The sequence below is a fragment of the Pteropus vampyrus genome, unplaced genomic scaffold, assembly GCF_000151845.1.
Source record: "Pteropus vampyrus isolate Shadow unplaced genomic scaffold, Pvam_2.0 Scaffold303, whole genome shotgun sequence".
NCBI lineage: Eukaryota > Metazoa > Chordata > Mammalia > Chiroptera > Pteropodidae > Pteropus > Pteropus vampyrus.
The window spans coordinates 1735874-1759428 of record NW_011889084.1 but is presented as its reverse complement, the minus strand read 5'-3'; the positions used below and the strand labels follow the sequence as shown (position 1 = coordinate 1759428).

The 23555-nt window shown below is 53.1% G+C and overlaps 1 protein-coding gene and 1 long non-coding RNA gene across 3 annotated transcripts; one reads left to right on the top strand and one right to left on the bottom strand.

Annotated features, from left to right (window-relative positions):
* Positions 1 to 2363: 2363 nt before the first annotated feature.
* UBE2I (ubiquitin conjugating enzyme E2 I) lies at positions 2364 to 18497 on the bottom strand. Its single transcript, XM_011376826.2, has 7 exons — positions 18345 to 18497; positions 13196 to 13271; positions 12920 to 13003; positions 11662 to 11734; positions 7815 to 7924; positions 7585 to 7664; positions 2364 to 4608 (listed from the first exon to the last, which is right to left on the bottom strand). Exons 2-7 carry the CDS (start codon positions 13259 to 13261, stop codon positions 4545 to 4547), a joined length of 477 nt encoding a protein of 158 aa, XP_011375128.1. The 5' UTR covers positions 13262 to 13271; positions 18345 to 18497; the 3' UTR covers positions 2364 to 4544.
* On the top strand, positions 17674 to 21175 carry LOC111730188. Of its 2 annotated transcripts, none has more exons than XR_002776576.1 (2): positions 17674 to 18123; positions 20907 to 21175. It is a non-coding gene; the product is annotated as an uncharacterized LOC111730188 (long non-coding RNA). The 2 variants fall into 2 exon arrangements; XR_002776577.1 differs by lacking the exon at positions 17674 to 18123 and adding an exon at positions 18554 to 19318.
* Positions 21176 to 23555: the final 2380 nt, after the last annotated feature.

Sequence of the window (23555 nt, the reverse complement as noted above, 5' to 3'; positions counted from 1 at the left end):
GTGGAAGCCCATCCTGTTGATCCCACAGCTGGGAGTGGGCAGGGAGAGTGTTGTCCCACTCCTCCTGCCTGTGCCCTAGACCCCACTCTTAAGTGTCCCCTGGCCCCTCTGCCCTAGACCCAACAGTGGTCCTGAGCAGTGGAGGCAGCGGCCGTGTTCCAGAGATGGTGAGGGTCAGTACCGGACAGGCATGTATGTATGTGCTACACCTGGAGTTAAGGCACATGATATTCTGCCTAGACTGGGTCAGGGCTCTGTGGGGCCGGTGGGGAGGTGGGGTTCACACCCTCCCAGCTTCTGGCAGGAAAGGGTCTGGCAGGTGGGGGGAGAGGCTTTTCCTCCTTAGGGCCAGGAGAAAAATACCAGGATCTGGATACTCTGATGGCTGCTGCAATGCAGGGAAAGTGGGGCACAGGCGGTGAGGGCCCCTCAGTGAGTCCATCCACCCACAAGGGGTTTTAAGAACACACCAGCTCACGCCCTCTGGTGGTATTCTCTGGAATTGCAGGCACAGCCTCCTGGCATTCAGGCTCCTCCTACTTACCCTACAACTCTCAACCCTTTTGGAGGACAAAGGCAGGGAAAGGGGCAGGTTCCCAGAGAACTGATGGGGGCAGAGTTCAGGGGCTTGGGCCAGGGTTACTGCCTGCTCTGGGCTGGAAGACTCTGAGGACTGCAGGAATTTCATTGCCAGTGCCATCCTGAGTGGTTCTGCCAGAAGAGGGTGCTCTGGGTGGGACAGTTCTGGCCCAGATAGTAGTCCCTTGCCTGTGATGTTGGTTCCTGAGGCGCAGTCACCAAAAGTGCAGTATGGATTCTGTTGCCAGCACCTGTACAGGTGGAGCCTGTGCCAGGCCCAGGTGCTCTTGGGCCTCAGGCCTGAGGCTTGTGTGGGGCCTGGAATGTGGAAGCAGAGCATCATCTGTTGTCCACTGACTTTCCCATTGGCTTCTGGCCCAGGGGCTGGTACCAGGAGCCACCTCCCCCAAGGGTGCCTCTCACCCTCGCCCTTTGTGGGGAGAGGGCAACATCAGGAGACAGAGCTGCAGGTGGGCCCAGAGCCTGGCTTCTCCACAGGACGGACATCATTCTCTCATAAGTGGGGACGGAGTTATTTTCGTTCATGGCTCTGGTGGGGGGGGGGGGATCCAGATTCTTTACTCCTTGGAGGAATAGGAGTAGCACTAGCTCTCTCTCTTCAGGAGGGCATCCTGGAGGAAGGGGAGGGTGGCCACCTGGAAGGGCAGATCCCAGGAGGGAGGAACCCAGGCCTGTGCCCTGTGACTTTGTTGCTTGTTATTTTCCTCGAGGAGCTCATGGAAAACAGCTTCCTGACAAATAACACAGACTTTGGGTGAACCTGCTGAAACCAGCCGTGGGTGAATGAGACCCCAGCTCTCCAGCCCCATGGGGCCTACAGCCTTGGCAGATGGGGTCACAGAATCTAGACGCCTTTGTGAGCCTCGTGGTCTCCTGCAGCAAGACACCCCCCAGACTGAGCAGCAGGGTGGCTGGGGCACATACCACATGCGCACTCCTCTGGTCTTCTTGCTGGAGCCGGCTCAGACTGGTTCAAGCCAGCTCAAGTCAGTGCTGGGCCTCCAACTTGTCAACTCGTCGTTATGGTAACCTCAAACTGGAAGCTGCCCATGGCAGAGCCTGATGTGGTGGGAGGGCCTTGGGCCACTGGTCAGGGAGCAAGGTGGCCTGTGTGGGTGGGTATGCCTGAGAACAGTGCTGACCTGGCTGGTACAGTCCAGGGAGGCCAGGGGGACTCACAGGTACCCACAGCCTGGCCAGGATACAACTCAGGCCTCTGAACTGTCTTTCCTGGGGAGATGGAGGCTGAGGGCTCCCAGCCCATCCCATTTGTTGTTGGGCTCCCCTGGGAGCCCCAAGTCCAGGCTCCTTGCTCTGCACCTACGTAATGGCTACACCAAGCTCCCACCATCCCCAGACACACTGTCACAGAAGCCCCATCAGGGTGTGAACCAAGGGCTTGCGTGTACCTTGGTGCTGTGAGAATCAAGTCCCTCTCTGAGGAGGCCCATCCGAGTGATAAAAACAGCCCTAGGTCCCCAGAGGGTACCTAGGGCTCCAGCAGACCAGATGGACAAAAAGCAGGGCCAGTGGCCAGCACAGAATGTGTGCTGGCCTTGCTGCCCATGCCCAGGTCTCAGAAGGGACAGAAAGGATGATTTGACTAAAGCTCACGGGGATGTCATCCCCTGACCATGAGGGCCACTGAAGGCCTGATGTGGGAGGCAGTGGGGACGAGGCCTGGGCTTCTGGGGCACAGCAATAAGCAGGGGGTGGCCTGTGTGGGAGGCGGGCAGGAAAAGGACACACCCTGCAGGCAGCAGTTTGTGGAAATATTTTAATTAGAGGATTCTTAGATACAGTGGTTAATCTATTGCCCACAATTCCTCACTAATTAGGCGCCTCATGCCGGGAACACACTCTCTTCCCTTACAGTAGAAATAGAATGATCACATTTCATAGTTCTCATGTTACAAGATTCACATCTTTGTTAAGCCAAGGACTGTGGCACAAAAGGACATTTCATTAGCCAAAGTCACGACAATTTGCTAGAAACATCGATTACTTTAGAATGCTTTAACTAGAAAATATATTGCATTTCCATATATATTAACCATATACATGTGTAACTATTACTAAGTGTAGTTCAGTCATTACAAAATAAGACATTCTGGAAGGGGCTATACACACACGACCCGCTGAAACACCCCCCTCCCCCCTGTAAGGCCCTTTGCATTAGGAATAATTGCAAACATCAAACTGAGAGCTCAGAGCTCAGCAACCCAACAGATGTCCGTCCAGCTAAGCAAGTGAACAAGGCACTGGGCCCTCGGGCCATGCAGGTGCTGTAGGCTGAGGGGGCCACATTTCCTGGGACAAATGGAGGCAGCCCTTCCTGGCTGAGGGCTCGATGACCAACTCTCCCTTCACTGCCCACCTTTGGGAGACTGTCCCCACTTCGGTCTGTGCACTGGAGCCATAGGCAAACCAGTTCTGACAGCGAGGGTCTTTGGGGTGGGAGGGCAAGGCTGGCTGGTATAGAGCCAGCTCTAGGTCTCTGGTCTGTTCAGCACTGTGCTCACTGGGACCCAGAGGCCGGGACTCCTTCTGCCACTTCCTGTCTCCGTCTATGCCACCTCCCTGGTGAGCAGGGACCTAGGCCCGCTTTCCAGCAGACAGCAGCCAACTCCAACTCTGGGAAGCTCAGCTGTGGGCCCAGGCTCTAGGGTGCTTTCTGAGGAGTGGACTTCTTAAGTGACCAGATTCAGAACGCTTCAGGAAACAGGAAGAGCATGCGACAACATCCCTCAAAGCTGCTCCTTTGGGGCATCCTGGTGACTGGGACCACCTACACCCAAGCGTAGGGGCTGATGAAGTGAGCGTGAGAGGGCTGTGGGCGCTACATGCAGAGGCCCAAGAAGAGCCACCGAGGCCTGGGCAGGCAATGCACTGCCAGAAGTGGAGACCACATGCCCTGTCTAAGGGCCTCGGCTCCATTGCTGTGGCCCGGCTATCCTAAGCCAGCCTGCGCTGGCCCCCAAGGAGGGCCAGTAGCTTGGATGTGGTCCTCACTAAGGCTCAGCCATGGCCTGGGTATAGGTACCTCGTCCTCCTGATGGCTTGGGCAGCACATGCTTTAAAAGGGTCTCGACACCAATTCCAACCTGACCAGATCTGAACCCTAGCGCTCTACTGCTCAAAGAACCAGAGGGGGTGGAGGGGGGACAGAAACCCTGGACACACACCGTCTCTGGACACAGAACTATTTACAAAGGACCAGGACAAGCGCCACGCAGGCCTAGGCACAGGCAGCAAGACATGCTGGGGCCAAGGCTGGTGCTCTGTGGGGCCTGCAGCTGAGGGGAGGGGGCCGGGCACCCCAAGGCTGCCTCCTCACACTTTTAATGACGATAATGCAACAAAAACCTTTATATAAACAGTTTATTTACTCTAAACAGCAACACAGACAAAACGCCATATAAACACAAAGGAAGTGATGCGGAAAACAAGAGGCTGGCTGACTTTGGATCTGAGGCTCATAGCAACACAACCTGGGTTTTGCAGAGAGAAAGGACAGAGGCGCGAGGGCAGGGGACAGGCCGATTTCTTTTTCATACAGCCAGCTGGAGGCTACGTGTAGCTCTGATGGTGGGAAGCATGCCTGCACCTGCGAGCAAAGGGAACTAGCTCCTCAGGGACTCGTCGAAGTATAAAAGTTTATAATTTTACAGCAGTTGAAATACTGACATCAATATTAAAATAAAAGCAAGTTTTACATAACAATCAAAAATACAAAAGACTGAAGGAAGAGACCCTGTATGAAAAACTGGGCAATTCAGCGAGTCGAGAACTGTGTACCAGTGGCAGAAATGGAAAATGGCGCCCGCCCGCCTCCCCTAGGTGACTAGTAATTGTACAGAGCAACGCTAGATCTGCAAATGTTGTAAACAAGTTCTTGCCAAACCAATCCCTTCCTTTTGATGCTGCCTGCCGCGGGTCGCTGCTTATGAGGGCGCAAACTTCTTGGCTTGTGCTCGAACCCTTTTCTCGTATTCCACTCTGTTTTGGCTGAGGAGGTCAAGAGAGACAGACATTAGAAGGTGCAGCTGCCCTGCGTGTGGGCTGAGGGTGTGCTTATTAGCTGCTGCGCACGGAGGCCTACGGGAAGACCATAACAAGATGGGATGATGGCTTCTGGGCCAGTGCAGAGTCGTGGCCCGGTGGAAGGAGAGGGTGGCTTGAGAGATGAGCCTATAGCACGGATGCCAGCTATGAGGGTACAGCCTGAGCAGAATGTTCACAATTTTCCTTCTAAATTTGAAATAGCATTAATCATTATGGAGAGAAAATAAAGACTGCTCAACTAGTCTTCAAAAACAGACTGAGTTCTGGTGGGCTTCCCCGTGGGCTCTCAGTCCCAAGTGTGTAGGAATGGAGGCGGGGGGCAGCTCTCTGATTGTTGGAGAAGGACCCTGTGTGGGACTCCAGTGAGAGAACTGCTCCAAGAAAAAGGGGGCTGGTGGGCACTGCCCAGACCAGGGTGACAGGCAGGGTGGGATGGCAGTAAAAGTGCCACAGAGGGGAGAGACCGGCTGCTACCAGGGGATCAATGTGGCTTTGAGGCCCATGGGGACACAAGGACATTTATGAACAGGGCTCTCTGACACACCAGGTCAGAGGTCTCATTCAATACCTCAGGGCCTAGTCAACAACTCTCCTTGGAGCCCAGGTGTAGTGCGTGCACTCCACGGCACTTGCATCCCAGTAAGCAAGCCAGCGCTCCTCCCAAGCCATGCTCTCAATAAGTGTGGCCTCTCAGAGAACTGGTCTCAGCCCAAAGCACGGGCCCCAGGGCTGAGGGACAGAGAGCCTACTGCAAAGATTTCTCTTAGTTCTGCCAAGAGCAGACAATAGGCTTTGGTGCCCCAGGCCCTCCCCTCTGGGCCTCTCTGGGGAAAGGCTGTAGTGCCAGCACCAGGAGAGGCGGAAACCTGCTCAGAATGAAGCCTGCTGAGCTGGCATGGTGCCCAGGAGCACACCCGTCCTTGGAGGCCAGTGTCAGCACCATGCCTGGACAGCTGGGAGTGAAGGCCACAGGAGAAGTTTCTGCCACCAGGCTGTGTGCTATAGGCAGTCTGTACTCTCACCCTGGCCAAGGGCCCAGCCTCCCAGGGCAGAGGCAGCTGACTAGGAGGGCTCTGGAAGGAGCCAGAAGTAATGGCAGAGACAGCCCTGCCATTTACCAAGTGAGGCTGGGTGAGGGTGGCTGCCCTGGAGTTCTGGGGTGCCTGCCAGTATAGGACATGGCCTGTGGCCTTCCAGCAACATGAGAAAAAGATCTGAAACTTTCAAGCATGTTTCACAAAAGGTGCTCTTAAACTGGATGTCTACTGGTGAAAGAATGTCTCATTCCTAGAGTGTATGACATCATCTAGCAGATAAGGGTCCCAGGGTATGCGGAAGACAGTCCAGCCCTGAGCAGGCTGGGGGCCATACAACTGGGAGCACTCACTGACCTCAGCACCTGCTGGCACACAACAGTGGCCCCACACACTCCTGCCGCAAACACCAAAATATGTGGGCTGCGGGTCAGAGGTACACCATCAAGACACTTGGACGACTTGCCTAAGGGATCGCACCCACAATGCAACCCAAGCCAGGCCTGACAAGCTCTCTCTAAAGGCCTGTGAGGAAATATTTTGGCTTTGTGGGCCACGTGGTCAATCGCAATGGCTCATCTCAGACAATGCAGACCCAAGTGACCCGATTTACAAAGAGGCACAGGCTGATGGAGGCTGTTCCAAATGGTTATCGTTGTGAACACTATGTAACACCCAGCCCAAAGGTCAAGGTGGGAGAATGCATCTCCTAGAGCCGCTGGTGCACAGCAGCCAACAAGACATGAGTGAATTCAAGCTAAGCTCCACTGGAATCACAGCAACACCCTGAGGGCTGGGGAGGAGATAAACCTGAAATCTGAAGCAGGGGCTACCAGGTCAAGGGCAGGGGCTGGCTAAGGGTACGCGGTTGGTTGGGGAATATAGCAAATTCCAGTCCATGGACCTTAGCCCCCATCTGGGAGTGTCTTGCCGCCCTCAGCCACCAGGGGGCACACCCAGCCAAAAACTGGGGTGGGCCCAGGGACAAGAAGCCATTGGGTATGGAGGGTGGGGGGGATACATCTGAAACCAGGCATTTTTCCTTGAAGAGGGACTCAGGCCATCTTGTGTAGCAGCTGCTTAGAATGGCCTACCCTTTGACCTGATCCAGTTTCATAAATGTCCTGCTGGAAGAAACAGGCCCACGCCTGGCCTCTCCTTCTGGGCCAGCCCCCTTAGGCCCCGGTTTTCTGAACAAGGGCAAATGGAGCAGTTGGAATCAGAGCCCTCAAAATGGCATAAGGCCCCTCCCAGACCAGCCCAGCAAGCTGGCAAGCAGGGACAGGGTCCTCCCCACGGTCCACCCAGCCAGCCCCATTTGCTCACACTGTCACAGTAGACCCTCCTCCCTCAGCGTAGTCGGATGTGGGACCACCACAGGGAAGGGCTGGGATGTGGAGTGGATGCCCAGCACCCGAGTGACCAAGAGAAAGTCAGGAGCACCCCGGCAGAGCCGCAGCAGGGCAGAGATGAGAGGTCTAGGGCCTCTGTGACAGCTGGGCTGCTAGACACACCTCCTCCTGGTGTCCACATCCTCCAAGCCAGACTAGGCTCCTGGAGGAACAGGGTTTCCTTGGCCACACCCCATCGAGGATAAAGTGCCAAGAGCCCATGTCATCTGACTCTGCCATCTCCCGTGCCCCCCACCCCCGCCTCGGCCACCTGTTCTTGCCACTATGGGCCCTTTGCATATACAGTTCCTCCTTGGATACCTCCACGGCCACCTCGCATGGTCCCCACTTCATAGCACTGACCCCAGCTGCCTCCAAAGTCCACTCACAGCTTGCCTATTGCTCCACTTCCTACAGACAGTCTAGACTAGACTTCCAGGAAAGGTTGTGCAAGCCAACGAGGTCACAGCAAGTGGGGCCAGATCGCTACTAACCAGTAAATTGTGTAGGCCTCTGCTTGAGCTGGATCTTGGATATTTGGTTCATTTAGAAGTTCCTGTATTCCTAATAAGATCTGTGTAAAAGACAAAAATAGAGAAAGATGGGTGGGAAGTCAGCAGTTCAAAAGGCAAACTTTTCTGGGACATCATCCTCAGCAAGTAGGAAGGACCACAAATTCTCTGGTCCCAAAGGAAGGTCAAGGCTGGCCCCTCGAGCTGCGTACCTGCTTAATCGTGATGGCTGGCCTCCAGTCCTTGTCTTCTTCGAGGATGGACAGGCACACAGTGCCTGAAGGGTACACATTTGGGTGAAATAATGGTGGTTCAAATTTGCCTGGACCACAGGGAAGAAAAAAAATCGTGTTTTTGGTGACAGTTGTTTTACAGAATAATGTCCTGTCTTGACAACATTCCTTCCCCAAACTAGGGCACCTTTGCATTGGGCAAAGAACTGTTGAGAAAAACAAGACTGGCCACAAGGTGGGAGGAAGTAATAAGAAAAGGGCAAGTGCGTGCCTTCTCAACAGACTCAGAGGCAGAGCCATGTCCCTCCCCAGGACCCTGCTCAGGCAGTCAGAGAAGGTCCCCCAGTGGCTTCCTCAAACCCTTCCCCAGCCAGTCTGGATGTGGCAAGACAGAAAGGGGTCGCTGCATCAGGTGAGAAGGGTCCTGGGAAAGCAGCCAAGGCCATTCAAATGAGTGGCCATTTTCAAATCAGCTCATTCTGCTTCAAAAACAGAGGCTTTTAGGACCCCATATTCTTTAAAATGAATCCATGTAGAGAACTTGAAAATTATAAAAGCAAGAGCAAGAAAAAAAATGCCATGAGCTTCACCCAGGGACTGTTAACTACAGCTGACATTTTAGCATATTTTTTATCCTTTTTTTCTGGATACTTTCTTCTTTTCTATTTTAAAACATTAAAACCTAGAAAAGTCCAACCAGACTAGTATAGCTTGATAAATTGGTAAAAATGAACATATTCACTAATACCAACAACTTCCCAGAAAACATTCATAAAACCACCCACTATCCTGACCTGCAATCCCCAGGGAAGACGTCTCAGACTGTGCAAGAGACTACACGGGGACCTCCCTGGGTCATGTTCGTCATCACAGGTGGTGGATACTCACTCCTGCTGCTGCAGAGTTCTTAATTTTAATCTGATTTACTGATCTTGTTTCTTACCTAGAAGTGTACCAATGATGAATACCAGCATCCCCAAGACCCCCACCCCCTTTCTGGTCTCTGGCTGGCTTCCCTCCATACAAAGTCACCCTCTTGACTTCTCATACCATTCACTGCATGGCGTTGTTGAACTTCATAAAAGGACCCCAGCAATAACTAACTCCTTTGTGTCTGGCTCTGTTTCCATAGCATAACTTTCGGGAGATTCATTCGTGTTGTGTATACCTGTAGATCTTTCACTCTTGCTGCTGTACTTACTTAACCATTCTATTGTGAATGGACGCTAGGGTTGCCTCTAGCTTTTGACTCTTACAGATCGGGCTGTCATAAACATGCTTGTCCACGCCTTTTGGTGATCTCCTGTATGCAGTTTCTATTGACTTTTTACTTAAGTGGAACAGCCAGGTCCAGGAGTAGGCCTAAGTTTAGCTTTAGTAGATAAGGCAGAGAGCTTTCCAAGGGAAACGTCCAAAATTTACTCTATGGTAGGCTTCCAAGGACTCCTGCTGCTCTGCAGCCTCTCCCACCCGGGTTGTCTGCCTGTTCACTCTGTGGCTATAACTTGCAATTCTCTGGTAAAGCAGCTGGGCATCTCTTCCCGTGATTAGACAGGTGGAGAACCTCTTGTGCAAGACCTGTTCCATCAAATGATTGTTTGCTTTTTTCTTATTGATTTTTAAGTGCTCTTGAAATATTCAGGGTATGTACTGACATATACATATATATATATATATATGTATGAATGTATGTATGTATCCTCCCCTCTTCACTCTTACTGGTATGTTTTGGTGAAGAAATGTTCTTAATTTTAATGTAGTTCAATTGATCATTTTTCCCCTCCGGGGGAAAAGTACTTTTCATGCTTCCCTGGTTAAGAAATCTTTGCCTATCCAAGTCATGAAGACATCCTCCTGTCCTCTAAAAGCTGTACTATCTCATCCGTCTTTCCACTGGGCATCATGACCCAGCTGGAAGGCTTCTGTCTATGGTGGAAGGAGATTGAGTTCTCTATCCTTCCACTGGGACACCTGGCTGAGCCTGTCCATGCGCTGGAAGACCATCCTCTCCCCACATATTGCAGCGTGACCTGTCATAAACCATGCCACTGTACACCTGCGCTATTTCTGGACTCTGCTCTTTATCTCATCTACAGTCTCTGGAGCAGGACTCAATCTGGTTCCCGTCTTGCCCATTCTGCTAACGGGTCTGGGTACTTTTCACCCAATGAGCCCCAGCCCGGGCCTCACCATCCTCCCACTACTAGCAACCCGAGGGCCCTGGCAATCCTTGGCGCTGCGTTTTCTACATTTTAGAACCTGCATGACAATTTCCACAAGTCTGCTTGAATTCTGATTGGGACTACACTGAATCTGTAGATCAGCTTGGGGAGAACTAAGTGTGTCTCCCAATCCCTAAACACGGCTTATCTTGCCAGTTATTTAGACCAGTGGTCCTCGACCTTTCTGGCACCAGGGACTGGCGTTCCTATGAAAATCTAATGCCTGATGATCTGAGGTGGAGCTGAGGCAGTGATGCTAACAGTGGGGAGCAGCTGCAAATACAGATGAAGCTTCGCTTGCCCAATGCTCATCTTCTGCTGTGCGGCCTGGTTCCTAATAGGCGGCAGGCAGACTGGTACGGGTCCACGGCCTGGGAGTTGGGGACTCCTGATTTAGAATGTCCTTCATTTCTCTCAGAAACGTTTAATTTTCAGTACAGAGATATTAAACATCTTTTGTTGGATTTATTCCAAGATATCTGATGCCATTGTAAAGGGTATAGATTAAAAACTTTCATTTACTGCAATTGTTTGAAAATTGGTTTTTGTATATTAACCTTTTAATCAGCACTTAGAGAAAGATGGTCTACGGTTCTAAGTCTTCCTTTCCCATTCCTCTGCTGGGATTTCTTTTTCTGCCTTGCTGCATTTGCTTGAATTCCAATACAATGTTGAATAGAAGTGATGAAAGCAGCTACAATTTGTTTCATTTCTTATTTAAAGTAATATCTGCACATGGCAAAAAAAAAATTCAAACAGCAAAGAACCACCCCAAATGAAGTAAGACTCCATCCCAGTGGTTACCCAGTGAATTGTTAATTTAAAAAATTCTTCTGGTAGATGCTATTATAATGGAAAACATACTTTTATCTCTTGAATCACTAGCTACAATTGTTAACAGTTACGCAAAATCTTACCCTTCTATGGTGCTCACAGGTACTTTCCCGCATGCGGGGGCACACTGTTAACTCATTTAATGAACCAGTTGTGGACAGTGTTTGTTGATTTTTCAGGTGCCACAGGGGAGGGATTTGGTGTCCCCTTTTCCATCCTGAGTTTTGCTAAAATGTGTCATGACGGTCTCGTCATAATACTGTTTCAAATGCAACCTTGGCCTTTTCTTCCTGCTACCTTATCTGAAGGCTTAAGTATGCTATCAATCCAGGCTGCGATGCAGCTGTGAGTTCTAACAGAGGACAGGTGGGGTTAAATGAAACCCTGAGGGATGATGTTCTGAATGGTGGTCCTTCTGTTACGTCCATCCCCACCACCCAGGGCTAGTATGTGTGGCTTCATCCCTGAAAGGCACTCAGGGTCCAAGAGCCTCACCTGGACCTCATGATCCTTCCCTTCATGGCCCAGGAGCTTTCCGGTTATAAAGCCAGGACCCGAGACTTGGCATGTTAGGTGCACCTCCCACCACTGGGCAAGAAACACTCAGATCCATGGCTAGTTGCTGGGATTAGAGCACAGGGACTGCCCTGCGTGGAGCAGAGTGTGACATAACCAACACCCCCGGAAGCTGGGCTCTGTGAAGAGGACTCATATCTCTGCTGGGAGCATGGCCAAAGCAGACCTTCAAGGACTTCATTCATTGTACTTACATTTCGGTGGTGAGGATGGATAGTCATCTTTGAAGAGCATCCGTAGTTTAAACAAGCCTCCTTCCCATGGGGTCTGTTGGGAGGGAAGCTGTCATTAGTTGTGTGCTGGCCCCTGCTGCAGGTGCCCAGGGGGAGGAGGAGCTTGCTGCTGCCACCACTACCCTCCAGCACTGTGAGGGCCCCAGTGACCCCCAGTCCAATGTCCCCACAATAGGACTGGCAGGACTTCCATGAGCCCTGAGGGTGAGCGGGAAAGAGCTCTTCTTGGAAAGGAGCAGACAGCCAGCTCCTGGCAGCTGCCCACTCTGAACCCAGGATGGGGGTCAGGGTCCACACCTGAGCAGATGCAGTGTAAACCTGAGTGAGCTCAAGTGAGGACCCTGTCTCTTAGGTCCCACCTGTCCTTGCACTGCCTCCCAGCTCCATAATTTAACACTTTTCCCCAACCTTCCCTGGGAGGGAGATGGCTGTAGCCCACCAGCCTTAGCCTAAGATAAAGGATCAAGGATGGGCTCGGTGGAGGCTGGGGTACACATTGGGTCCTCAACAGAGCCTCAGATACAAGGAAAACCCAGAATACATTGGCTTGTAGAAAAAGTCAAGTCCTAATTAACCCTGCTGGCTCAGCATAGTGGAAGGAGACTGTCAGAAAGCATGAAGGCTAAGCACAGGGGATTCTCACAAGAGACCACTGGTGGGAGGAGATAAAGGTAATGAGGCCTCAGCACAACCTAGATGCCTCAGGGGTCTCCTCCTTCCAAGTCACTAGGAAGAAATGTACCCTGGGGTCGTTGGAGCCTCTTACTCCCTAATGCCTCAAATGCACTGGTCCTAACTGGCCCTGGTACACTAGGGGGAGCAACATGGGAGGACTGAGGCTGATTGTGAAGGACATATGGGGTCCCATGTAGCCATTGTAAGTGGCCGATGTCTGGCCCCTGCATCAAGCATTTGCAGCTATTCAAGGCTCAGACCCAAGAGGAGCACCACTGTATCTGGGCTGCTCCGGCCTCAGTACATCCTGAAGGACAAACCGGAAGACCCTCATGGCGATCCAGTCCCTTGTCCAAGGCTCCCTTTTCTCCCAAAGATGGGTCTAAGTCTTCCGCTCCTGACGCAGTTCAGCTTTCTTCCTTTCTGAATTAAAATTGCTGGAGGGGGTTGTATGTCCCCCCAACCATGTCCCCCAGCCTGTGTGATCAAAGGGTCGAAGCATCCCCAGCAGTCCACCCCTCACACGAGCATAGGTCTTTCTTACCCCTTTCTTCCCTGGAATGGCGCACTCCCAGTTCATGAGGTTCATTGTGCCGTCAGGGTTCTTTGTTGGGACAGCCACAAAACCCTGAGAGAAAACCACGTACAAGCACATCAGCGCCATGGAAGCTCATGTTAGGTGCTTATAGGACCAACCCTGCCCCTCCCACTGCCCGACAGCACAGGGCTCGCCAACAGGGACCAGTCCACAGAGACTGGGCGGTGTCATCAGCGGGAAGACGATCCACTGTGCTACACACAGAAATAAAGCTTTCCTTACAAATGGGTGGTCTTTTCTCCAAGCTTTCCTCTCCTGGGCAAGTCTGCTGAGGGCGATCCCCGACATATTCAAAGTCCTGCAAGAGATAGCAGAGATGTGATCAGGAGGAAACCCTGGCTCCTCCTTCCCCTTCCCCCTCACACCTGACCAGGGAGCAAACTTGTTTCCAAGAATCGGGTAAGCGAAGGCTCTCCCCTGGCCCGCAGAGACTGCGCTCTTAGCAAGCAGCTCCATTCAGAGTATGGATGGGCATGAGACCCCCACAGGTGACCTATCTCCTACAGGCAGGTCACCAGGGAAGAGAACTGGACCTCCTAGATACCTACATGTGAGCACCTTCCCTGCAAAAAGCTCAGCCCCAGGACCCCACAGCATACTCTTCGGTCTCCATTTTATGGTGATGCAAAGGGTTCAGACAGGCAAAGCCATAGGCTTGGGTTAGCACTGCTAAGTGGCTGCTGTACACAAATGCCAGACACTTCCAGCAGACACCTGGCACCTGTTCCCACCTTTTGGTTACACCCGGCAGTGGGATGGAGTGACAAGGATCCGAATTCGACTATCGGAATCCATAGGGAAGGCAGGGACAAGGTGGGGATGTCCAGAGCACTGGCCTGAGACCTGGGAGAAATGATGAAGTGCTTTCTTCTACTGGTACAGGGAAGTGAGGGTGCTTTCTCATCCCCAGCTTAGAATCAGGGCTCAGAATTCAGATTCAGACCCAGCCTGAAGGATGACTGTTATTCTTGAAGGCAAGAGAGTGGAAAAGTGCCTCAGGGCAGAGGGCAGCTTAACTGCATTGTAGACAAGTCCAGAGACAGCACACCTATCCCCAGCATCCACAGACCCACCTGGCACCAGAGCCCCAGGCTCCTTCCTCTGCCCTCTCCACTTTTTCATCCTACAGTCCCACCCTGGCTCTCCACAAACAACTAATGGATCAAAGCCTGTCTCCCACTTCCTTTGAGAAAGGCAACAAAAGGGGACAGGGCTAGCAGAACCCAGGAACTCCTTGGGCACACCAGGCAGGAGCAGAAAGACACCTCTGCAGGACTGGACCCCAGACTCTCAAGGCTTAGCGCCTTCAGCTGTTCAGACTAGTGGCCTGGAGCCTTCAAGTAAAGCAGCATCTCCAGATGCCCAACACACCAGACCAGATGGTGGGGCACAGGATCGTAACCCCATTCCCAGCTGTCCACAAAAAAGCAGATGCAGAGGTGATAAGGTCACAAAACCTGCCTAAGAATTTGACCGTGTGTTTACTGGTCTTCAAAGTCTATGGAAACACTGAAGATACCCTGCATTAAGTGTTTACCACAAACAAGGATTTAACAAGACAAAGGAGGTGGCTCCTAGAAGTGAGTGACAGGTGCTTGCCTCAAGCCTTCAGGCTTACACTGGAGTGTGGGGGACAGGACTCTTCTTTTCCTCTGTTGGGAAAAGATCCAGCACCTCAAGTTCATGAGTACAATGTGGGGTGCCCTCCACAACTACAACAGGGCTCTCAACCTGGTGGGGAAGAACACAGTTTTGGCATGGATGACACTGCTTTTCAGCCCAGTCTCGCCCATTGCTCCAGCCTACAGACAGGCCTGGTACCACACCCAGCCCATTCTACATACAGGAAGGAAGATTCAGAGTAATCTGCCTGCTAAGGGCTGAGCCTCTACGAAAACCCAGGTGTCATCTTCTGACTCTGGTGGGTGAAGAGCTACTTTCCCTCCCTCTGCAGCTCCCCGCCACTGCTCCTACAGCCTAGACTCCAGCTGACCCACAACTGCTTCAGCACCCAAGTCCTACCCTTCATCTCAGCATCCATCCCACCGGGCTGCCCCCCTCCCCCCCACAACACAAACACTGCCCTGGGGCTCACGCCATTTGTGTCAGGCCAACATTCAACGTCCAGCAGCCCTATGGAGTCAGGAACTCTGGGTGGGACCCCATGCTCTGGGTTATGGGCAACTCTTGGATGACTGTTTTCCCAAGAAGTAGGCACAGTGGAAGGAAGGGTTTGGGCTCTCCATTGCAGAAAAGCACTGCTGCCTCTAGTGCCACCCAGGTCTCAGGATGCTGGGTGAGTTACTACCAACCTCCAGACTAACTGGATGTAGTACATTTTCAAGAAAGGTAAACTTATGTCATCACAAGAAAAATGAGTATCAAAAATCAAAGCCCTCCAGTCAAGAAGCATGGCTGTCAGAGTGACATGTGACAGATGTGCCACCTTAGGCTGTGGTCCCCAGCTCCAGCACCCTAGCCCCAGAATGAACCTTTCAACCTTACCTGATCTCAAGATTAAGTCCAAAATAGATAACACCAGGTTTGTACCCAAAAGAACTGCTCATTAGCACCACATGACCCAAGTTCTGGTCTGCCCATTTCTTTCCTATCCATGGACTCCAACCCAGAGGATGTTTGACCTAACCACTGAGGGGCTCACAGAAAACCTGCAGGAACACTGCCCTTGGGGGCTCACGTGAGAAGAAGCCATGTGCTGGGAAATGCTAGATGCCAGGAGATGCAAAGCAAGATGATGGGGATGGGGAGGCACCTGCTTTTAAACAGTAGCGAGGTGGCTACCTGGGCAGAGCCTGTAGCAATACAACAGGAAACTGTTCCAGGCAGCAGGGCCCCGTGGGCCTGAGAAAAGCAGGAAGGGTGGGCTTGCATGACGGGGATGGGAGCTTGGAGGAAGCAGGGCAGAAACCCCGATGTCTGAAAATCCTTCATTTGTAAGTTTCTCAAAGCCTTCACATTTCAACTGGTTCTTTTAAATGGAACGACCCAAAGCCATCCCCAACACCAGCAGAAGTGCCCTCCCGACCCCCACCCCCAGGCTTGGGGGGCACAGCACAAATTAGCCTCCAAGGTACTCCTGCTCCCTTGCTCCCCCTACCAACAGGGCCCTTGGAAGGAATGCCCCACATCCTCTGCCACGGTAAAGCAGACAGCACAGGCTGGCAGGACACTTCTGCTCAATTAATGAACACAGAAGTTCAGTGACCGAAGGCAAGCAGCCTGATAAGCAGTTAAGCGAGGCATAAGGTCCCTAGCGAGTCTAAGCTAGGACAGGCATCAAAACAGGTTTCTGAAGCCCCAGGCCAGCTCTGGAACACTGAGGAGTCATGGATACCTGCCGGGCAAAACAATGCTCAGAGTGCTCCAGAGGGGCTGGGCCAGGCCCAGGACTCAGCCGAGGCCAGTAGAGTGATCCTGCCTACTTGTAGGCCTGCTGACAAGTGCCAGAACCCCGCCTCTTTTGCTCTGAAGAGGGGACAAAGCTGCCCGTGGAGGCCCTGTCTTAGAGCCTAGCTGTGGTTGTCCCAGGTGTGAAAGGTTAATGCGGGGTGGGTCCCAGAGGAGATCCTGCAGCCCCTGCCCCGCCGGGTGCTGACGGACCAGATCAGGCACCAATAAGACTGTTTCTGCCATCAGGGCAAAGAGCCACAGGTGCTCTCACCTGCACTGTCCTAGGCAGAGGCCTGGTCTCCAAGATTGTGCTTCCACTCCTACTGGCCTCCCAGGGTCAAGGAGAAAGCAGCCAATTTGTTACATTTAAATTACAACACTAGGGAACTGCTCATTTAGAATCCCACTTAAAATGGAATCTGCCTTCCCCAACTAACAGAGAAGCACTTAAAGAGCAGTTAAGTGTTACTAGATGCTTCAGAGCAGCAAACGTAAAATATCTATGAACTACCAGAGACAGTCTGCAGGACAAAAGCTGGGTTCTCCAGCAAAGAGAGGAGGTCTGCCCTCCACCTGCCTCCAGGGCCCTGAAGCTGGCAGTACTTGAACTCAATCTTCTCAGATCAGCTCTGCTGGTTGACAGCACAGACTTCAGAGCTACTCACCGACTGTGAGTATGGCAAACTGCTCATCTTCTCCAACCTCAACTTCCTCATCTGTAAAATGGGGGGCTGGTTCTCTAATCTCACAGGTTTGCCCAGGATGAAACATATAGTAGATGAGAAGCCCTAGACAGGACTTTCCCACCTAAATAAACTCCCCTAGGGAAAAGGCATTCACTTGCCTAAACCGAGCACCAAGCACTCAGGACACCCTTGATATTTCCCCAGTTCTTTGACACACCTCCCAGGACCCCAGGCTGTTTCTCAAACAAAGTCCCAACACTGAGACTAACTAGACAAAAGCAAGACGGTAAGCATTCACCGCGAAAACCACCCAAAAGGCTGCAAGCAAATCAGGTTAAACAAGGATCCATAGCCCTTTTCTGTTGGATGGGTTCGTTCTGTACATAAAGGCAACATTTCCTTAACAGCAAGAAACATTTCTGGCTACTCTTTAAAAGGAAACAAAAAAACTAACTTCAAACAGTACAGTAACTTCCCAAACCCAAGCATACTTTCACAGTATATAAACCAAACCAGTTAATTCTGTGATTTAGGAGCAAATGCACGCCATGATCGTGAGCCCAGCTAATCATTCCCTTCCCTGCCTCCTACTCATGAAACTACCAGTTCTAATCTCTGTTTCACTGGTACAAAGCGATCTTAAAAACAAAACTCTTCCTCCGGCGAAGCGCTGATGTTCAGGGTCCCATCAACGGCAAGCAGAGCTCTCTAGAGGTGCAAAAATATTCAGACTGGTTTTGGTTTTTAAACATCAATCCCCCCTTACCTCCCCCCGCCCCCCACCAGCAGCCAGCGATTTTGTAATTCAAGACTTTCAACTCTCTCTCTGCCGGGCCTTATATCCTCGGCTGGAGAGCGCCACAGGTTTGTGTGCAGATCCGTGACCCCGGAAACGCACGTCCCTCAGTGGAGGGAAGCTCCTGTCAAGCCCGCCTCGGCTCCCCGACCGCGCCGCGAGCTCATGCTGTAAGGGATGCCCCCCACTTTCACAAGGGAAAGCGACGGGAGTCCTAAGAAGGAAGGCCAGGACAACGCCGAGACCGGGCCAGAAAGGTCGGGCCGCACCCCGCGGCGTCAACAGCTCCGAGGCGGACGGTTCCCGGGCGCGGGGAGGGGGGCGCGCAGGGGGAAGGGGTCCGGGCCCGGGAGGTTGCGGATGGAGGGGCGTCCGCCTGCCTAGCCCAGCCCAGCCCGACGGCAGCGCAGGCCCGACACAGCCGAGGCCCAGCCCCCACCCCACCGCCACCTCCTGCGCGCCCCCTGTTCATGCTCACCTCGGGCGGCCGCGGCCCGGCAAGCGAGGCGGACGAGGCGGCGGCGACGGTGGCGGCGCGGTGCTTCCTTTGTCTCGGGACTTCCCTCCCGAGCCCGCTCCGCGCGCAGCCCGAGCGCTCCGAGGACCCCGGTGCGGGAGGGGCGCGGGCGGGGCCTGCGGGGGCTGCCCGCCGCGCGCCTGCTCATCGCGCCGCCGCCGCCGCCCCGCGTCCAGCGCGGCTCTTGCCGCCGCGCGCTGCCCGCCGCCCGCGCCCTGCTGCTGCGCGCCCGCGTCCCGGCTTCGCCCTGGGAGCCCGGCCCAGGGGCGGCTTTCCAGTCAGGCGATGACCTGGACAGCTGCGTCCTTAAAGGAGCCGCGTCCTCGATGTGAGGGAGCGTCTGCAAACTTCCCTTCGCGATGCGCATATCCACTCGAGGACACGCCGGCCAGCTGCGGAGGAAAGAGGAGACCGAGATCTCCAAGGGGTCCCCGGATGCCCCGTGGGCATCTCTCCAGGCACGGGTCCCGTTGGTTTCCTTGGGGCTAGGGCCCGGGGCCGGGGGACAAAGACCATCGAGGCCTAAGGATCCCCAGAAGCGTCGCAGCACAGTGACTATCCCCCGAATACTGCTCTCTGTTAAACCCCTTACAATTGGCTAGTTCGGGGCCCTGGGCGGGGCGTCCATCGAATCTGCCCAATGAGCTGACTCCGTACAAACGCTCGAGAGCTGGCCTGACCGACGGGAGAAGAAAAGCGGACGCTCCCTAACCCGGGGGCTGGCCGAGGGGGGAGGGGCACCAGGATTGTGAGCCGGCAGCAGGGGTGCAGGCGGGGACTACCCAACCCACCGCGCGCGTGCAGTCAGGTCTGGGGCCCACCCCCAGCCATTGTAAGAATGCTGGCCCTTCCTAACTTCACTGGGCGCCTCCCCGTCGGGTCGCCCCTAGCCCCAGTATCCCGGGCCCACTTTGCTGGTCAGACCCCAACTCTGAGTAGGTAGAGGGCGCATCCCAAGGTCAGCCCGCTCCGCCCGTGGGAGCTTCGGGATCAGGCAGCGATGGGTGTGGAGGGCTCCTGGGCCAAGGTGTGCGGTGGGGGGCGCTGGACTATGGATACGACTTGCATTCATTCACTCCTTTCCCTCCCTTTTCCCTTTCTTTCCCTCCAACAAGCTTCTCTCTCCCTCCCACCTTCCCCCAAAGTACCTCTTTGGCCCTGCTGAGACTGTTGGCTTCCCCAGGGGCGGAGACCAAGCGTCTGGTGTCCTATGGCCCACATCTGGCCCAGTGCTCTCAGCGGGTGCTCAGTAGATGAATTCCATGTGCTCCCAGCCATCCCGTTACTTTGGGGAGTAAAATGAGGCTGGGGGTCTACTGGGTTTGGTGGCTCTGCTGGGCTGGGGAGTGTGTCTGCTTAGTGTACTCCTGGTCACCAGTGGCCCAGAAAGAGGACCTGGCTATAGTGACCGGGGTCCCAGGTGACAAGCCAGAGGGTCTGGCCCCCTTGAGCAGAAAATGAGGATTCCAAATTCCTCCCAGACTCTGAACTCCAAAGGGGCTGCGCACTCCTGGGTCCCCACAGTTGGCCCAGGGTGGGCCTGGCCTGGTTGAGATTGAGAACTGCCTCTCAGGTGTCTCTCCACCCCTTCACCTAGGCAGCTGCAGTTCTTAACCTCAGGGTCCCAGGATCATCAAGGGCTTGTCTGAGATACCCATTCTTTGGTCCCCAAGCCCTGGTTCACTAGTTCTGAGTGGTCCTAGAAGTGTGCCTTATAGCAAGTGCCCCAGGTGGGCCTGCCACGCGTGGCTGCTAGGCTACACTTAAACCAGCTTCCTGCTGAGGCACATGGGCCTTGGGTTCCAAAACCATCTTTCTCATTTGGATGCCCGGAGGTTTGTATGAGGCTTTTTGCGGAAGACACCCAACAAATAGCAGTGGTCAGTAGAACGTGGTGGCCATTGCTGGAATGAAGAGAAGAACTAGGGGGTCAAATGGGCTCGGCATAGCCAAGGGGCAGGAGGAGGCCATGGCTGTCCAGATAGGGGTGGCCTGGAGGGTAATGAGGGGTCGGTATAGTTTTGGGAGGCGACTGGATGTGGCATGTGGTGGTGGAGGGCCTGGGACTGATCCTGTGGTCCATGGGGAGTCATGGAAGTTTGTAGAGCAGGAGACCCAAGACAAGGTCCTTGGGTCCCATGTTTGTGTGTGGTGAGGGGATATTTGGAGATGGAAAAGACATGGCCCTTTACCCCTGGTTGCTGAGTTCTAACCAGCAGAGAGAACTTCCATCCTGGTGAAAAATGGTGTGAGGCCCAAAGGCCCTCATGCTGGAAGGAGAGTGTTGGGACTGGTGGAGGGAGAGGGAACATTTACCCGGAGGGTGAGTTGGAGAACTGCAGGGGGTGGGCAGAAGACTACCTCAGATCTGGTATCCTCAGCCCAGGAGCCTTCTTTGAGCAGCCTGCACCCTCACACACATGTTCTTGGTGATGCACTCTGGGTCATCCATTCATCTGTTAGCTCACAGACATTTATCCAGTATTGACTTTGGCCTTGAAGAAGCACACTGCTGTGTTGTAGATGGAATCACATGGCAGTGCCCAATCACAGGAGGCAGCATCCAGGAGCTGAGAATGGCCCCCTGATGACAGCCAGCACAAAAGCAGGGACCTTGGACCTTCAATAGGAGCTGGATAACACCACAATGAGTTTGCAGGAGATCCCCAACCCTCAGATGAGGACTGGAGAATGCAACCCCAGACTTTTGAGGTTGCGAGCAAAGGAGCCCACTAAGCCTGGGCTCCTGATGCACAGAACCTGTGATAATAAATGTGTCTTGTTTAAAGCTGCTAAGTTTGTGGTGATTCGTTACATGGTAATAGTTACCGTACACCTGGTTTAGACAGGGTGGTCAGGAAGGTCTCTGAGGGTGTGATCAAACTGAAACACAGAGGAGGAGCAGCGCACAGCTGTAGGAAAGCTGGGGAAAGAGCCTTCTGGGCAGAAGGAGCTGGAGATGGGGAAAAGCCCTGTGGCTGGGGCAGAGTGAGGAAGGGGGCCAGGGGAGTGGGCGCAGGGGGAGGTATAGGGGTCTAGAACAAGCAGTCAGGAGGAGACCTCACATGACATTTCCAGTGTGCTGGTAAGTTTGCTGTGTGTCCAACGTGTGGCAACTCCAGTGGGGGAGAGGGGATTTGATTGAGTCCAACTCCCTGAGTACAGAGGAGAAACCGAGGCTTGCAGATGGCTTTGTGCAGAATCAGGGGAAGGATTCTGGCTGATTGTGCCAATCATGTGCCCACCAGGTGGGAAGGGAGTGGTAGGTGTGATTGAGTACTGTGTGGAGTAGGGGCAGGCCCCCCCCCAGCTCCCCTGGGTGCTTGCTGGCAGCCAAGCTGTGGGCATGTAGGTTTGTGTGCAGGGGCAGCTGCTACAAGGGCTGGGTTAAAAAGGAAGAAAATCCACATGCAAAAGAATGAAGTTGGATCCCTACCTCACACCACATACAAAACTAACTGAAAGGCCTAAATACTAGAGCCAAAACTATAAAACTCTTAGAAGAAAACACATGACACTGAATTTGGCAATAATTTCTTGGCTATGACACCAAAAGCCCAGGCAGCTAAAGAAAAAAATTGGTAGATTGGGCTTCATCAAAATTAAAAAATTTCATGAATCAAAGGACTCATATTAACAGTAGTAAAAAGGTAATGGACAGAATGGGAGAATATATTTGCAAATTACATGTCTCATGAGGGGTAATATATAAACATCCCCTGCAACTCAACAACAACAAAACAACCCATTTCAAATATGGACAAAGGGTTTGAATAGACATTTCTCCAAAGTAGATACATGAATGGCCAACAAGCATATGAAAAGATGCTCAACGCCACTAGTCATTAGGGAAATGTAAATCACAGCTACCGTGAGATACCACCTGACACCGATTATATGGTTATTATCAAAAAATGGAAAATAACGAGTGTTGGCAAGGATGTGGAGAAATTGGAAGCCTCGTGCATTACTGGTGGTTATGTAAAATGGTGCAGCTGCTGTGGAACAGTCTGGAAGGAGGGAAGATTGGGGGGCTGGGAGGGGCTGGACCTATCTCCCTGAGCTTGGGAACCATCCTCAGAAGACAAGGAGCCCCATATTCTACTCTGGGGGGGGGTGCATGCAGATTGCAAGGGGTGTACTGGGGGAAGCGCTGGACTTGTGCTCACAGTCCCCTCCCTGAAGCCTCCCTCTCCTCTGTCCCCTGGTGCCCTCTGCCTCTTCCTTCTGCTCCAACTGCACTGAGGACACACTCTGGGTCCCTGGGGGTCCCCCTGCCCTGCAGCTCAGCCTAGCCAGGCTGAGCCTTTCACAAAATGTTCCTGTGTAGCAGCGACTTGGCAGTGATTCTGGTCCTACTGCCCCCCTTCCAAGGAGCTCCCTTTCCAATCTTCCCAAGGGAACCCTCTCACTCCAAAGGGCTAGGGCACCCCTCAGATCCCTGCCTGGCTCCTCGGTCTGTGGCCTGGCCCCACAGGGCACAGGAGTGCCTTCTAGTGGTCCCAAGCTGGGTTGCTGGGGCCGCGTAAAGGTGTTATGCCCTCACATCTATGCACATCTGAGTGAACTTGGTCAGTGGTCTCAAGTTTGCTGGATCCCATACATTAGAACAGAGTAGGAGCAAAGTCTGGGACCAGTTCTGCCTGCTTGTGCCATGACTGTGGATTTGATTGCTTCTCCACACCCCAAAAGAGAAAGGTCATTGAATGCCATCACTGCCAACTGCTAAATCTCCAATATCACCAAAGAGAGAGAACATGACCAGGCTGAGCACCCAGAATCTGGTGGTGGCGGACCTCCTGCTATGTGTCCTTCCAGCTGCTACTGCTGGTGGGAACCAAGGGAAGGCAATCTCCATTTCTGCTCCATCCTAGCTATCAGATAGCTGAGCCACTGGGACTAGAAATATCTGAGTGTCTTCACTAAAAGTAGAAAATAAAAGGACCTCCTGGTGAAGCTGGGATGTCCCCTCTACTACTGTGCAGAAAGAACCTGGCACTAACAGTTTAGCTCCCAACCCTCCTGAAACAGAGTGAAGAAGGCCATGGAGCAGAATGCATGGAGCGGTGGTCTGCATTCTCTCTCTAGACTCCTTCTCACCACCTGGTTATGCATGCCTGCGTGCATTCATTCATCCATTCATTCGTTCTCTACCTATTTATTGAGCATGGG